The 16,654-nt window shown below is 40.9% G+C and overlaps 1 protein-coding gene across 21 annotated transcripts in view; it reads left to right on the top strand.

Moving 5' to 3' along the window:
- The window catches only part of ENOX1 (ecto-NOX disulfide-thiol exchanger 1), a 562,199-nt gene that overhangs the window by 400,316 nt on the left and 145,229 nt on the right, over window positions 1-16,654 (top strand). For all 21 annotated transcript variants that reach the window (XM_075918965.1, XM_075918981.1, XM_075918972.1 and 18 more), the window contains 2 exons: window positions 7,608-7,781; window positions 9,975-10,181. In XM_075918965.1, the coding sequence (XP_075775080.1) occupies window positions 7,608-7,781; window positions 9,975-10,181 (381 nt within the window). The remainder of the gene's footprint in view (window positions 1-7,607; window positions 7,782-9,974; window positions 10,182-16,654) is intronic.

The raw sequence follows: 16,654 nt of genomic DNA, 5'->3' as shown, positions 1-16,654 counted from the left end.
CATTGGGGAATTGACTGGTGGAGCAAGTACAGTTTGCTAAGAGAATTTTACAGTGAAAAGACCTCATGATGAAGTATAGGGCAAGTCCCACGTCAATCACCAGGCAAGCCTAGTACAGTTGATTATCCATTGACAGATAAGAGCTGTGTGGCCAACCTTAGAGAGAAATCTTTTTCCTGAGATGTTCTGCTTTATGGATGTGAGGCTGAGAGATACCAAATTGAAGAGTTATAAGGCTTTTTTCTCTATTAATTGGAATGCCTCTGGAAGTTTACCAGGAAACCCCATATCAATTAAAAATTAGATGAGGAAATATATTGGAAAATCCGCTTTGTTATAATAGAATACAGTTGCATACCAAGAACCTGGAATGAGGTGACCTGGTTACAACAATTACCACATCACTCAAGGGCAGTCATAGCCTTTTGTTAGTGAATGGAGATAGTCCTGTTGAGAAAAGCCTTAAACATTCTCATTAGAATCCTACTACTGCACCTGGGGTTTGATAATCCAAGTGAGTTAAAACCCTCCTCAAAGCCAAAAGAGGGCAAGATGTGGGTGCATAGAAACCAGTGGATCTATAAGTGGTGGTAAATTTCATGTTGACTTGTTTAAATAGAAAACTGGGGACTGAGACAAGGTCAGACTATAGGAAAGGCGACAGGAGGGAGTTTTGAGAAGGAGCCCTACAGTGAAATAGCTGCAAAAAAGCTTTAGGAATAATACAGCTTTTCTTATTCTAATAAAGCTTCTAGTTCAGTGCTAAAAGGAAATGAATCTAAGATTCTCCACCATTATCACACACTGACTTGCACCGCTGATATCTGTTGTTACTTGAGCCGCAGCGCACACAGCATTTGACTTGCCTTTTCCAGGGTAACTCCACTTTTCACTTTCAGAATTTGATTCAGTGTTAATTTTCAGAATAAACAACAATATTAGCTGCATTGTATTATCAGATTTCTTAGTTCCAGAACTTCCTTTCTTATGAGAAACAACCCCCTTTTTTATTGCAAAAGCATTAATGCAATGAGCTTTTTGAAGTAGTGGTATCATAGGTTGGGAGGTGACGTCTGTGCATGTCCCATTGCATTTAATACTAACGGCTTCCTCAGTCCTGCTAATAACCCAGGGCACGTCTACACAGCAGGGCTAAAGCTGAAATAAGCTATGCAACTTGAGCTATGTCAGTAGCTTATTTTGGCTTTTGGTGCTGTCTACACAGCAGGAAGTCTGAGAGAGCATTCTTCCTCTGACATCCCTTACTCTTCACACAATGAGGGTTACAGGAGTTGGAGTAAGAAGTCCTCCAGCTCAACATTATTTTGACATAATGTCAAAATAACTACTTGCTGTGTAGACATGGACATAAATGCTATTTATTCCAGAATAATGCTACCATGTAGACATAGCCTCACAGTGCATGTTGTTAGGCAACTGAATTGTTGGATCTGGATATTTGTTTTTTTCTTTCTACTAAAGCAAATGTAGAATATTTTCCTAGATGTAAAATTGTCATTCCCATTGATGGGAGCATCAGTCGCCTCTTCCCTAATTGGGTTGCTCATCATTTTAGGACAACAGAAAAAGCTATTTAATTGTTTTCACCACTGACATGCATGCAAGGACAGCATATCAAAGTACTGCAGGCACAAACTCACTCAAGGTAAGAACCTCTCCAGTCATGCATATACACAGAAAAAATAGTGTTGGTACAAATCAGTGCTCTTATTAATTAAACAAATATATATCTTAGCAGCTGTCATATAATACCAGAGAGGCAGTTGGCAGGAGCAAGCCAAATAAACGTCATATCAGGTGGCTGAGTATTAACAACAGAAGAACACAGTTACATTCTTAAGACGCCCTTATTAAGCAAATACATAACTGGCTTCAGCACAGCATGGTAACAACAAGCAGAAGAGAAGTGGCAGAATGTTGCATGTGAGAGAACTTCCCCCAGAATCAAAGATGGCAGAATTGTGAGCCTCTGTTATTAAAGCAACAATTTAACATGGCAGAGCTGAAGACCTCTTGGACAGCAAGCACTGGAAAAGACAGAAAGGAGCACAAAATGAGAAAATTGAGTTGTTCACACCCCAGCAGTTGCGCTAACAAAAGGGATTGCATCATTTTAGAGAGAAGTACTTTCAGAAAGGTTTAATCTTTCTGCTCCTTTTTTCAGTGCCGAAATTTAACAGGTTTGGATTTTGTCTTTGCATATCAGTGAAAAAGCAAGCTTCTCAGAGCTGCTTTAAGTGTGTGGGAAGAACATTTCTCTTCTCTCTTTTTAAACTCCGTTTTTAATATAAGTCTTCTGTTTGTTCTTCAAAAGTTTTCATTGTTCTGTCTTGCAGACCACTTATTAGATGAATCAGGAAGTTATTCTAGTTTTGCTATCCATAGGTTGAACATGGACCTGAAAATATTACTGTTCAGGCACCTACTAAACCAACACTGTGCAAGTGGACCCGGACGTGATAGTATTCAATGCCTATCTACAACGTTCACTTGGGTTCAAAGTTAAACATAATGGCTATGTCTACATTGCACTTTCTTGCGCAAGAACATATGCAAATGAGGCACGGCGATGAATATCAATGTGTCTCATTTGCATACTTAATGAGACACCGTTTTTGTGCCAGTGGCTTTTCCTCAAGAACTGCTCTGCCTGAAAATAAGCGGCAGAATGGCTCTTGAACAAGGGGTTTTTGCACAAGAAGGAGCAGTGTGGACTGCTTCTTCTTGCGCAAAAGCTACTTGCACAAAAAATGGCAGCTCATTAAGTATGCAAATGAGGTGCGACTATATTCATCACCACACCTCATTTGCATATGTTCTTGCACAAGAAAACGCAATGTAGACATAGCCAATGTGTTTACACATTCTTAACTTGACTTAGTAATGTTATGGATGTATTTAATATATATCATCCTAATTCTGTAATTCACATTGTTATATTTATATTACATTGTTAGTATTGACTATTATAGTTTCAACTATTCAGCAAATATTTGTATCTCTGTATGACTATCGATACCCCTTTTTACATAGATATACAATAATAAAACCCTAAACAATGATCTTGGCCCTTTGGATGTGTAATAGCCATATATGTGTGATATGTATAATTTGTGTATGTGTAGTATGCTCATGACTGTAATATCTGGATAATTATGTATCAAAATACATCTGCTAAAACAGATACATGTTCTAGGTTCTTTCTTATTTTCTTTACCATTGTGTGTATGTCTGCTTCTAAAGCCTGAATAAGCTAATCATGAAGCTCAGTAAGGTTCAATCCTATCTCCACTGTAGTGTCCCGGACCTAGCCAAAATGGGTTTCATGCTAGGATATGAAATAGACCACATTGGCAACACTAATAGAGGATCTCTTCCTGCCCCTCTTCAAGGGTTATAGCTCGAAATTTTTATTGCTGGACTCCTCTGCAATGGTGCTGAATCCCATCAGAGCTATGGCAGAAGTGACACAGGGCTTAGATCACTTCATTCATCCCTTTCAATCTGCACCCACAGAATCAACTTGGGCACTCGATTTACAGCCCCAAGCCCCTCACCCCTGGAGTTTTAGAAGGTGGTGGCTGTCATCTTATCATTAGCTGCAAACACCATCAAACTATCCAAGAGCCTACTCAAGATCAACCGCTATAGGAAGACCATCTAGCTGAAACTGAATCCAGGAAAGACGGAGGAGATGCTGTAAGGTGGAAGTACTTTGAAGAACTCATTATATCCATAATGCTGTCCTTGATTATTCATTAATTGAAAAGGTCTAATTTCTAGTAATCTGACTGGTGGGAGTAAAACAAAATGTTAAACAGAAGAAGAATAAAATCCTGTCTGATAATAGACAGATCAGTAGGGTGACCCTTAATCCAGTAGGAAACAGAATATCAAAACCTAACCTTCTGTTACTGTGACCAAAGAGATACTGCAGCATATGTGAGAAAGAGACACTGTGTATCTGTTGAACAAGCCTGGTCTAGTCCTGGCCAGCCAAAGTAGAACTTCCAAAAAGAAAAGGAAATGCCAGGTCCCCATTTTGTGAATAAATCATTAACTTGATATATCTGCAAGTTGTTCACAATGTCTAGTGAAATAAAGACAACTAGAAAAGAAATATAAACCACCTATTTGTCATTGCTGTACTCGTGAAATATGGCATGTCCACTGAATTTCTTTGTTGGAAATTGCAGGGGGATTGGCTACAAAACCCTAGTTCACAGTCAAATCTATGCAAATATCATGGTTGGGAAATGTTTGCAGCACTGCAATCCATAAGAATAACTGCTAGCTTTCATATAATGTTTTTCTTCCTCTGTGTACTTTAAAGACATATCTAATGCATCCTCACAAAACCCCTGTGAGGCATGCAGGCTTTTCATTGTCAATTTAACAGCTAGGGAAGCTGAACCTCAGAAGTTAAATGACTTGCCCAAAGCCACAGAGAAATCATTGTGGGCCTGATCCAGAGCTCACTGAAATTAACCCAAGTCTGTCATTCACTTCATTGATCTTTGGATCAAGCTCTGTGAGAAGTGAAATAAGAATTCAGGAGCTCCTGACCAGGCCCACCACCAAGGGGGGAGGGGAAGCAAAGAGGGAAGCTATCCCAGGACCCAGCAATACAAAAAGACCCAAAGCTTCCAGCCACTGCTACAGCCAGAGCCTCAGGCCCTTTAAATCATTGCTGGAGGGCTGCCTGCGGGAGGAGTGTTGCTCTCAGGCAGTGTTCCCTCTAAGCTGCAGAGACACAGCTTCACAGGTGATTAATCAGCCCCGCCCAGTCAGAGGCTCAGGGCTCTGAGCAGGGAACTGACTGACTGGGTGGGGCTGATGAATCACCTGTGAAGCTGTGTCTCTGCAGCTTAGAGGGAACACTGCTCTCTGCCTAGCCTCAGATCCACCCCCTGCACCTGAAGCCATGCCCCTTCTAGGGACACAGAGCAGCTGCCCTCCATCTTGCCCAGGGGGACCTGGCGAGGCTGTCGGCCCCACTGTTCTTGACTATGCCTCTGTCTCATCACATGCACCCATTGGGGGACAGAGATGCCAGGGCATGTTGAAGTCTATCACAGCAATACTGGCCCCATGTGTCCTCTATAAACCCTACATGAGTACAGCCAGATGGTAGCAGGCCCACCAAGGCGGGGTTGGGAGATGGCAGTGGGCAATTGCACAGATACCTGACATTTCAAAGGGGTCAGATACGCCTTTGAATGCCATTCTGCCACTCCGTGGGGCTGAGGACTGGGAGGAAGGGCCCAGCCCCACACTCTGGGCCGCACTAAGGGCTGACTGCCTTCAGCCCTGCCCCTTCTATTTGAGGATCTCCACCTCCCGGGGGTGCAGATCTGCTCTGCCCCTCCACCTTGGCTCTGGGCCTGTTGGCAGTATTTTTTACTTTCTAGAAAACCTCTGAGAGGTGCATAAGCAGCACGGAGAATTTTGCGTTCTCTTCATTTTGCTCATTTCCTCCTGCTGCAACCCTGTTTCAGAATGTAATGGCTCTGCTACGGATGCCACGTATGGTTCCATATTTCTGGGTGTGACGTGACAGAACGTTTCACATTCAGTACTGTGCAGTGTTCCTTTTTGTTTGGGTTGGAGCTGTCCTTGCACATCTGGTGGCAAGTTGTGAGGACGGGTTTCCTTCACTGCACGCTGCTTGTGGAAGATTATGGCCTACTATGATTGTCAGCTGTGTGACTTTTAAAAAGGAGAGTAAGAAAATTAGTATAGGCTGAGGATGTCTGTGAATTGCATCCTACCCCTTCACCTCTGAGTTTATCTCATAGCACTCCTGAAACATGAATGTTCAATATGACAACCACAGTCTCCTGTGAAATAAATGGCAGCCGTGAAGTTTCAAAGCATAATCTGTAAGCAGTGCATATATCGCTATATTGAAAAAAGGAAACAAATCACACCCAGAGCAAATCCTTTTTCATAAGCCCACTTATTAGAAAAAAGTAATGTAATATCAAGAGTTTTCATTAACACTCATCTTCAATAAGCCTAGAGCAAATTCTTGCTTGCTGCGCACTTGCGATGAAACAGAATGGCTTGAAAGCAGAACATAGTGTAATCGGAGTGTGTGGTGGCGCTAGAGATTATTTCTACTGACAGCGGTTCTCAGACAGAGCAGTTTGGTTTTAGTTATGTGAATTTAGTAGGAGAGGATTGCTGATGTTTTTGCAAATACAGTGATCATATTTAGCACCCGTAGCATGCTTGACACCTATAAGTGCTGAACACGTGGGTTAATCTTTGCAGGTAAGTAAGCATTATTATACTTCTTTTACAACTGCAGAAACTGAACTGCAGAGAAGTTAGTACACTTGCCCAGAGTCACACCCTATCAATGCCAGACCAAGAGTTACAATTGGAGAGTTCCAGGCTCTGGGGTCTATCTGTGGAGCAGTTATCATGCTGCCTCAGAGCAAACTTGTGTTCAAATTTGCCAATTTGTGCCCTTTAAAAAAATACTTGTTTCTCTCTTGTTCAAAACAAACTCCCAAGCTGCTGAACTAACTCCTGACTTTGCATGCATCATTAAATACTTTGCAGTTGCTACCTAGAAAGCTCTGCAGAAAACCTGTGGAAAACCCAAGTAACTCACTTTTCTTTTAAATAATCAATGACATCAAATAGCAGTAGTGTTGTGCCAACAAAGAGATCGCTGTCTCAGAATGTTTTATTTATTGTGCCTCAAAAACCCAAAAAGCATGTTTCTAACAAATGAGAATTAAAAAAAAATTGACTTCATGTTCATTTAAAACATCTACTCATATGAATTCAGGATGCCACAACTCTGGTGCTATAAAATTCAACTCAGTTTTGTATTTAAACAATATGTATGTAAGGTCTGGCAAAGAGAAATATGGAGAGGGGTGCATGAAAGCCAAATATAATTTCACATTAATTTAGTTAAGTGGTCTATAAATACGCATTTAAAAATAAGTGTGTTTAAGATAATTTACTAAGTCACCTAACTGCCATTTGAGAATGAGTTCATTCTCAGCTTCAAACAAGAACTTAATAGGTGCAGTGGCAACTTTAGTTCCAAGAAAAAACGTTTGAAATTCTTGTCAGACCAGACTTATATAAAACACACTTAGAAGTCGAGCTTTTTCTATGGTGTTCATAAATCAAGGTCACTTATGTGAGAAGACTAAGTTTTGTTAGAACTGACAATTAGAGATAGAGAGCATATCGACGGTGTTAAATGATATTCTTCCCACATTCTGGGTCAGAAGGCAGTGTAAACAACATAGTGGCATTATAAAACAGAAAATTGCATTCCGGATAATAACAGAGCCTCATGGTGCACAGTTTTACACGTTAATGTACTATGTTGCACTCAGTCATATTCATATTTTAAATTATATGACATTTCCTCATTTATGCATAGTTCTAATTTGTTTTCAAAGGGGCTGGCTAGTTGAAATGCAGCCTTTTTCTGCCTTTTCTTCATACAGTGATACCCAGAAAAAAGCCTGGAGCAAAACGGTCAGTGCAGGAAAATAGAAACAAGAAGTAATTTCAAGATTTATAAGCCAAGATCTTATGTGCTATATTTACAGATTCAATCTGTGTACCAGGCTTTGATCCAGGCCTCAGCATGATGACTGGAATAACTCCAATTAACCCTATGATACCAGGCATGGGGTTAGTGCCGCCGCCTCCACCAACAGATGTGCCTGTAGTCAAAGAAATAATTCACTGCAAAAGCTGTACACTCTTCCCTCCAAACCCAAGTAAGTGGATCTGATGAAAGAATGCTTGGCAATCATGTTTTCTTAATATTTTGCATGAAATGTTTCTAGTTGCTGAACAATATTTGAATGTGTTTACAAAGAAAACACTAAAAGAACCCACAGTGGTGTGTATGCAATAGAAGAAATAGAACTGATATATTAAAGTTAATCATTTTTGGATGTGCACTAATATCTGTAATGTTTCCAACCAAATTGTATTTAAGTGTTGCTTGTATGCAGGATGGTAGAATGTTGAGCGTGTTTATTCATCTTTACAAATACAAGAACAAAAATAGGAATATGTTTTGTACCAAAAGACACTGGATCGATTTAACAGAGCTGAAAGAGACTGGATGTCTCACTTAGTTTTAATAAGACATTTCCCTCTGTATTTCTTTTTCATTTCTATGTCACTAATTCAAATCCAGACCAAGTCAGCAAAGATGGAAAATTGGTATTATTTGAAGGCTGTTCACTGACTCTGTGTGCAGAATGTTGTACTCTTAGTCTAGATCCCATGATTGTGTGTCCACATCACAAAACAGCACCACAAATGGGGTACCACTGGTAAAAGAAGAGAGATGCATGTGAGAATGAAAATGAGGAATCATCAATTGCCTCACCCACTAGACTTGTTCCCTCTCACTTGTGGGTAAGGTGTGTGGCTAAGGAAATACAGGGAAACTTGTACTACCATCACACATAGTGCACCTCTTCTGGGGTAGACTGCAGATTGCCTGTTGACTAGTAAATGATGCAGGTGGTGATAAGCTGAGTGGCCCCCAGAGTGCTTTGGGACTTCCCAGGATACAGGCCTAATGTTGTGGGATTTGGAATAGTCAAGCTGGTTGCCAATTCTGGGGCTTAACATGTAGAAAGGGCAGATCTTCATGCCCTCTCCATCTCCTTGCCATTTTAGAGCACCATGTGCACCCCAGGAAACAGTCCCTATGCGCCCTTAGTGCAGGGTCTGGAGTTCATTCTGGCCCTTGCATGGACTGTGGAAATGAAAGACAGACTCTTCCCACTGAACATCTGCATACGGGCAAGGCAGAATCAGCGGACTTCCGTTCCTAGGCCTGTCAGTTAGCACCTTTCACCAGCATCACGGGGGGACAAAAAAAGAATGCAAAGCAAACAGAATTTTGCTCTGCGTTTGTACTGTCCCTAGCCCATTATTTAAGCAAACAGGCTGAGTGTCAAAAACAATTAAAAAACTAACCTCACTCATCGTATTTCAGTGCCAAATAACTAATTCATGTTAATCGATGTTGGCTTGTAACTGGTATTTTCAAAAGTGCTCTAGTAATCTACATATGAACAAGGTGAAAACATTCTGACAAAGTATACCCTACCTTTCATACAGCCTCCAAAAATGTAAGCTTGCTCATTTAAATGTAAATGATGATTTTTTTAAGTCACTTCATCCTCTGGTGGTTCACAGCCAATGAGTACTCTGTGTGCTGTTAGGTTATCCTTCCCTTGCTCTGGCCTCTGTTCTATTATCTGGCAACAAGACAAAATAGATAACCACTCTGGAAGAGGGTTTTCATCATGTTGTCATTTCATTGTGTTTCCCACTCTGTTTTTTGCTGTTTGCTGTGTGTCTGTATTACAAAGGAGAAATTAAATTATATTAAGACTGGGTAACATCATTAAGCCTGAGTGCCTGAAGTTAGGCTCCTGTGTCCATATACAGGCACCTAAACAAATGTGGCCTGATTTTCATTACTCATCAATTGGGGTGGGTGTATTGTAAAAAATTAGAGATGAGTCAAAGTGTCTGAGTTCATACTGAAATCAGATTTGCACAGGAACTTAATGTTTGTTTCTGAGATCATATCAGCCCTTAAGGTTCCTCTGATCCAAAACATCACAGACTTTTCTTGGGGGATTTCAGCTGAATCGGGGCAGGAAAATAGACCCATTTGGGTTCTGGATCAGACCTAGACAGCAAATTATAATGGCAGAAATTTGACTCTGAAACCATCAACCAAAATTGGGAAAAGTGCCTATTTAGGGACCCAGTTTTGGCCAATCCCTAAATTATTTAATTTTCACTGATTCCAGTCTCCTCCCAAATAAATTGCTATTCATCATAATTTTTGTTAAAAATTGATTGTGGGGATAATTGGGATGAATGTATCCACAGTCAAAGCTTTGTGTTCTAGTGTGATTTTTGTTTTGATTTAGATCTTCCACCACCTTCCACAAGAGAGAGACCTCCTGGGTGCAAGACTGTGTTTGTTGGGGGTTTACCAGAAAATGCTACTGAGGAAATCATTCAGGAAGTCTTTGAGCAGTGTGGAGATATTACAGCAATTCGGAAAAGCAAGAAGAATTTTTGTCACATTCGTTTTGCAGAGGAGTTCATGGTTGATAAAGCCATTTACCTTTCTGGTACTTTATATTCTTTTATGGATTTTCTGTAGTTATTTGTATGTTATGAGGCTAATGTGTGCTTATTTTCGTAGCCTTTATCTCAAGGAATGTTGCTTGAGCTCAGCAGCTTTGACTAGAAGTGGAAAGGGTGTAATTCCACGTTTTCCTGTGCTCACCAAAAGTAGTGTGTGATTCTGTGAATTTTGCCTACCCAGGACCAATTGCTCACCATTCCATGATATTTCAACAGGCTCTAGAATTCATAACAGTGCAGTGTTATTTTCAGTTTTATGCAGGTTTATAAGGTTTTTACTCACAGCTTGTGGGGGAAGTGGAGGGTTCTGGGCCAGGATTGCTGCAGTATTTCAGTGCCAGTTGTTGGGACAGGTGCTGGAAACTTCACTGGCATGTTTTATACATTCTGCAGCCTGACCTCAAAGGCTTCATAAGCACATTATAGGTCTGATTCTAATACCCTATTCATACAGAATATGAACTCTTTTCTGCCCAAGAAGAAGATGGGAATATCTGTCCCGTGAAGCACTTCTCATCAGTAAAGGTGTCAAAATCTGCTCTAATATAATGAAGGGTATGTTCCTCAAGATATCCACCGACTGCCATTTTTAAAAACAAGTCAAGTTTCATGCCTTTAAACTTGAGAGACCATTACATTGTGATTTGGAAAAGTGCCACTCCTTTATTTTACAAGTTTTTCCAAATCTTCGTCTCATCCCTCCCTCCTTCCTTTCTTTACCTCATTTCATCACTCCCATTCCCATTTCTTTTTCCGATCCCTCTTCCATTTGAGCTTTCCTCCTTTCCATCTCTTATTATTATTTTGTGCTTATTTATTACTAGAGGATTTACCCCAAATTGCTCAGGTCCTTAACTGAAATAATGTTTGTTTTTCTTCATTTAAATCATTGTGTTGGTGAGGGGTTGGGGATGAGGGGTTCAATACGCAGGCTGCCCTGGGAAGAGAGAACAACCCCAGCCCTCTCTCAGGGTATGTCTACACTACCCCGCTAGTTCGAACTAGCAGGGTAATGTAGGCATACCGCACTTGCAAATGAAGCTCGGGATTTGAATTTCCCGGGCTTCATTTGCATAAGCGGGGAGCCGCCATTTTTAAAACCCCGCTGGTTCGAACCCCGTGCAGCGCGGCTACACGGGGCTCGAACTAGGTAGTTCGAACTAGGATTCCTATTCCGAACTACCGGTACACCACGAGGTGAAATGAGGAGTAACGGTAGTTCGAACTAGGAAGCCTAGTTCGAACTATCTAGTTCGTGCCCCATGTAGCTGCGCTGCACGGGGTTCGAACCAGCGGGGTTTTAAAAATGGCAGCTCCCCGCTTATGCAAATGAAGCCCGGGAAATTCAAATCCCGGGCTTCATTTGCAAGTGCGGTATGCCTACATTACCCTCCTAGTTCAAACTAGGAGGGTAGTGTAGACATACCCTAATAGATTTTAAAGAGAAGCTAGATAATTTCATGGAGGTTAGGTCCATAAAAGGCTATTAGCCAGGGGATAAAATGATGTCCTTGACCTCTGTTTGTCAGAGGCTGGAGAGGGATGGCAGGAGACAAATCACTTGATCATTGTCTTCAGTCCACCCTCTCTGGGGCACCTGGTGCTGGCCAGTGTCGGCAGACAGGATACTGGGCTAGATGGACCTTTGGTCTGACCCAGTACGGCCGTTCTTATGTTCTTATGTTCATATTTCTCAGCTGGGGAACAAACAAGGCAGACACACACACACAAAGGACAAACTCTCTCAAATATACAGTAGACAGCTGTCTCTTTTTTACCTCTACCCCCTGTTGCCCCAATGCAGTTATAGCTAGAGACATAAAGGGTAGCAGGAAGTTATTATCTGGAAGATAATAAGCTGTTCCGGTCCTCATTTCTAGCTGTTTGCTTGCACCCCTGTGGTCATTTTACAGTATAATTGAACCTGCTAACAGACCCCTCCCTTTCTATTTTATAAGAAACAATCACATTCCAGGCACATCCTATTGTCCTGGCACAACAAACACTTTACCTTGTTTTAAGCTATGATAAGAGGAAGCCACATACCAAATTTGGTGATCCTAGCTCTTACCATTTACATGGAGTTCCTTAACAAACATACTCACGGTTGGACAGACAGACAAGACAGACACATACACTCTCACTAATACTTAGTAGATTTCTACATCACTGTAGTTTGTGTAGCACTTGGCAGTCAAATGAAACAAAGCTGGTAGGTAAGGTCCCCATGGAAAGCAAGACTAAGAGGAAAAACAACTGAAGGGAGTTGGCAGTTGTTTAAAAGGACATTATTAAGGGGCCAACAGCAAACTATTCTGCTGCATAGGAAAGATGGAAAGTATGTCAGGAGACCACCTTGATTCAACCAGGAGATTTTATATGATCTAAAAATCAATATCGAGTCATATTAGTGGAAACTAGGTCAAATCACAAAGGATGAATATAAGCAAATAACGCGAGAATGCAGGGGCAAGATTAGAAAGGCAAGGCCATAAAATGAGCTAAATCTAACTAGAGACATAAAGGGTAACAAGAAAATGTTCTACAAGAATATTAGAAGCAAGAGGAAGACCAAGGACCCAGGATAAGCTCAGTGCTCACTGAAGAGAGAGAAACAATAACAGGAAACCTGGAAATGGCAGAGGTGCTTAATGACTTCCTTGTTTCAGTTTTCATCAAGAAGATGGTTGGTGACAGGGTTCTAAACCTAGTGAATACTAGTGGAAATAGGGTAGGTTTAAAAGTTAAAATAAAAAAAGAAGAAGTTAAAAATTACTTAGAAAACTTACATGTCTGCAGATCACCAGGGCCTGATGAAATGCACACTAGAATTCTCAAGGAGCTGACAGAGGAGGTATCTGAGCCTTTAGCTATCATCTTTGAAAAATCATGGAAGTCAGGAGAGATTCCAGAAGACTGGAAAAGGGCAAATATAGTGCCCATCTATAAAAAAGGAAATAAGAATAACCCAGAAAACTACAGACCAGTCAGTTTAACTTCTGGGCCAGGGAAGGTAATGGAGCAAATAATTACAGAATCCATCTGCAAACATCTGGAAGTTAATAAGGTGATAGGCAACAGCCAGCATAGATTTGTAAAGAAGAAATCATGTCAAACCAATTTGATAGCTTTCTTTGATAAGATATCATGCCTTGTGAATAAGGGAGAAGTGGTGGATGTGATATACCTATACTTTAGTAAGTCATTTGATATGGTCTCACACAGCCTTCTTAAGAATAAACTATGGAAATAAAACCTAGATGGTGCATAATGAGCTGGATCACCATTCTCAGAGTAGTTATTAACAATTCACAATCATGCTGGACAGGCATAAAAAGTAAGGTTCTGCAGGGGATCTGGTTTGGGACAGGTTCTGTTCAATATCTTCATCAGCGATTTAGATGATCGTATAGAATATGATTATTAAGTTTGCAGATTATACCAAACTGTGGGTGTTGCAAGTGCTTAGAAGGATAGGGTCAAAATTCAAAGTCATCTGGATAAACTAGAGAAATGGTCTGAGGTAAACAGGATAAAGTTTAATAAGGACAAATGCAAAGTACTGCACTTAGGAAGAAACAATCAGTTTCACACATATAGATTGGAAAGAGATTGTCTAGGAAGGAGTACTGCTGTGAAAGGGATTTAAGGTGCCATAGTGAACCACAAGTTAAACATAGGCCCACTGCTTAGTGAGGAGGGAGAAGCAGTAACAGGAAACTTGAAAATGGCGGAGATGCTCAATGACTTCTTTCTTTCGGTCTTCACCGAGAAGTCTGGAGGTGTGCCTAACGTAGTGCATACAAGCAGAGAGAGGGTAGGTTTAGAAGATAGGATTCACAAAGAACAAGTTAAAAGTCACTTAGGAAAGTTAGATATCAGCAAGTCACCAGGTCCTGATGAAATGCATCCCAGGATACTAAAGGAGCTGATAGAGGAGGTATCTGAGCCTTTAGCTATGATCTTTGAAAAATCATGGCAGACAGGGGAGATTCCAGAAGACTGGAAAAGGGCAAATATTGTGCCCATCTATAAAAAGGGGAATAAGAACAACCCAGGAAACTATAGACCGGTCAGTTTAACGTCTGTCCCAGGGAAGATAATGGAGCAGGTAATTAAGGAAATCCTATGCAAACACTTGGAAGGTAATAAATTGATAGGGAATAGCCAGCATGGGTTTGTGAAGAACAAGTCATGCCAAACTAATCTGATAGCTTTCTTTGATAAGATAACGAGCCTTGTGGATAAGGGAGAAGCGGTGGATGTCATATACCTAGACTTTAGTAAGGCATTTGATACGGTTTCGCATGATATTCTTATTGATAAACTAGGCAAATATAACTTAGATAGGGCCACGATAAGGTGGGTGCATAATTGGCTGGATAACCGTAGTCAGAGAGTTGTTGTTAACGGTTCTAAATCCTGCTGGAAAGGGATAACAAGTGGAGTTCCTCAAGGGTCTGTTTTGGGACCCGTACTGTTCAATATCTTCATCAATGATGTAGATATTGGGATAGAGAGTACGCTTATTAAGTTTGCGGATGATACCAAACTGGGTGGGGTTGCGACTTCTTTGGAGGATAGGGACATAATTCAAAATGACCTTAGCAAGTTAGAGAAATGGTCAGAGGTAAACAGGATGAGGTTTAATAAAGAGAAATGCAAAGTGCTCCACTTAGGAAGGAACAATCAGTTCCATACATACAAGATGGGAAGCGACTGTCTAGGAAGGAGCATGGCAGAAAGGGATCTAGGGGTCATAGTGGACCACAAGTTGAATATGAGTCAACAGTGTGATGCTGTTGCCAAAAAAGCAAATATGATTCTAGGTTGTATCAACAGGTGTGTTGTAAGCAAAACTCGTGAAGTCATTCTGCCTCTCTACTCTGCACTAGTTAGGCCTCAGCTGGAGTACTGTGTCCAGTTCTGGGTGCCACATTTCAAGAAAGATGTGGAGAAATTGGAAAGGGTACAGAGAAGAGCGACAAGAATGATTAAAGGTCTAGAGAACATGACCTATGAAGCCAGGCTTCATGAACTGGGCTTGTTTAGTTTGGAAAAAAGAAGATTAAGGGGGGACGTGATAGCGGTTTTCAAATATCTAAAAGGGTGTCACAAGGAGGAAGGAGAAAATTTGTTCCTCTTGGTTTCTGAGGACAGGACAAGGAGTAATGGGCTTAAAGTGCAGCAGGGGAGGTTTAGATTGGACATTAGGAAAAAATTCCTAACTGTCAGGGTGGTCAAATATTGGAATAAATTGCCAAGGGAGGTGGTGGAATCTCCCTCTCTGGAGATATTTAAGAACAGGTTAGATAGACATCTGTCAGGGATGGTGTAGGTGGAGCTTGGTCCTGCCTTGAGGGCGGGGGGCTGGACTCGATGACCTCTTGAGGTCCCTTCCAGTCCTATGATTCTATGATTCTATAAGTCAACAGTGTGACACTGTTGCAAAAAAATCAAACATGATTCTGGGATGCATAACAGGAGTGTTGTGAGCAAGACAGAAGAAGTCATTCTTCTGCTCTACTTTGTGCTGATCAGGTATCAATTGGAGTATTGTGTCCAGTTCTGGGTACCACATTTCAAGAAAGATATGGAAAAATTGGAGAAAGTCTAGAAAAGAGCAACAAAAATGGTTAAAGGCCTAGAAAACATGAGGGAAGACTGAAAGAACTGGGCTTGTTTAGGTTAGAAAAGAGAAGTCTGAGAAGGGACACAATAGCAGTTTTCAAGTATCTAAAAGGGTGCTATAAAGAGGAGGGAGAAAAATTGTTCTCTTTGGCCTCAGATGGTAGGACAAGAAGCAATAGGCTTAAATTGCAGCAAGGGAAGTTTAGGTTGGACACTAGGAAAAACTTCCTAACTGTGGGTGGTTAAACACTGGAATAAATTGTCTAGGGAGGTTGTGGAATCTCCATCACTGGAGATATTTAAGAGCATATTGGCTAGACATCTATCAGGGATGATCCAGACAATGTTGGTCCTGCCTTGAGGGCAAGGGACTGGACTCAATGACCTCTCAATGTTCCTTCCAGTTCTATGATTCTATGAAAAAAAAGCCCAGGTCCCAGCCCAGAATAACTGATCTACAGAGGTGTTAAACAACACTGCTCACAGAACAAGTCATGATTATTTTGTGTTTTGTGTGATGAGGGCCAAAATTAAATGTGACCCCAAAAAAATGAACAACACAGATGCAATGCAAAAGAGGGAAGGAGTCAAAAGAGAAGATCATAGAAAAATATTATTATGCTACATCAGAATCAAAGTCCAGCTAGTCCAAGAATCATCTCTGATGGTGTCTCCCTAGACATCCTTAAGAAGATGGTTATATGAATCCTGATGAGGCAGTTGTGAGATAACTTGACCCTCAAAGAAAGTTTTCTTCTGACCTCTAATGGTCAGGGATTGTCACAAATGCTGAAACATAAGACCTGTTGATTATTTTGTATGCAAT

This window comes from Pelodiscus sinensis, chromosome 1 (genome assembly GCF_049634645.1).
Source record: "Pelodiscus sinensis isolate JC-2024 chromosome 1, ASM4963464v1, whole genome shotgun sequence".
Taxonomy (NCBI): domain Eukaryota; kingdom Metazoa; phylum Chordata; order Testudines; family Trionychidae; genus Pelodiscus; species Pelodiscus sinensis.
Note: the sequence above shows the minus strand (reverse complement) of the source record. Positions and strands in the feature narration are given on the sequence as shown.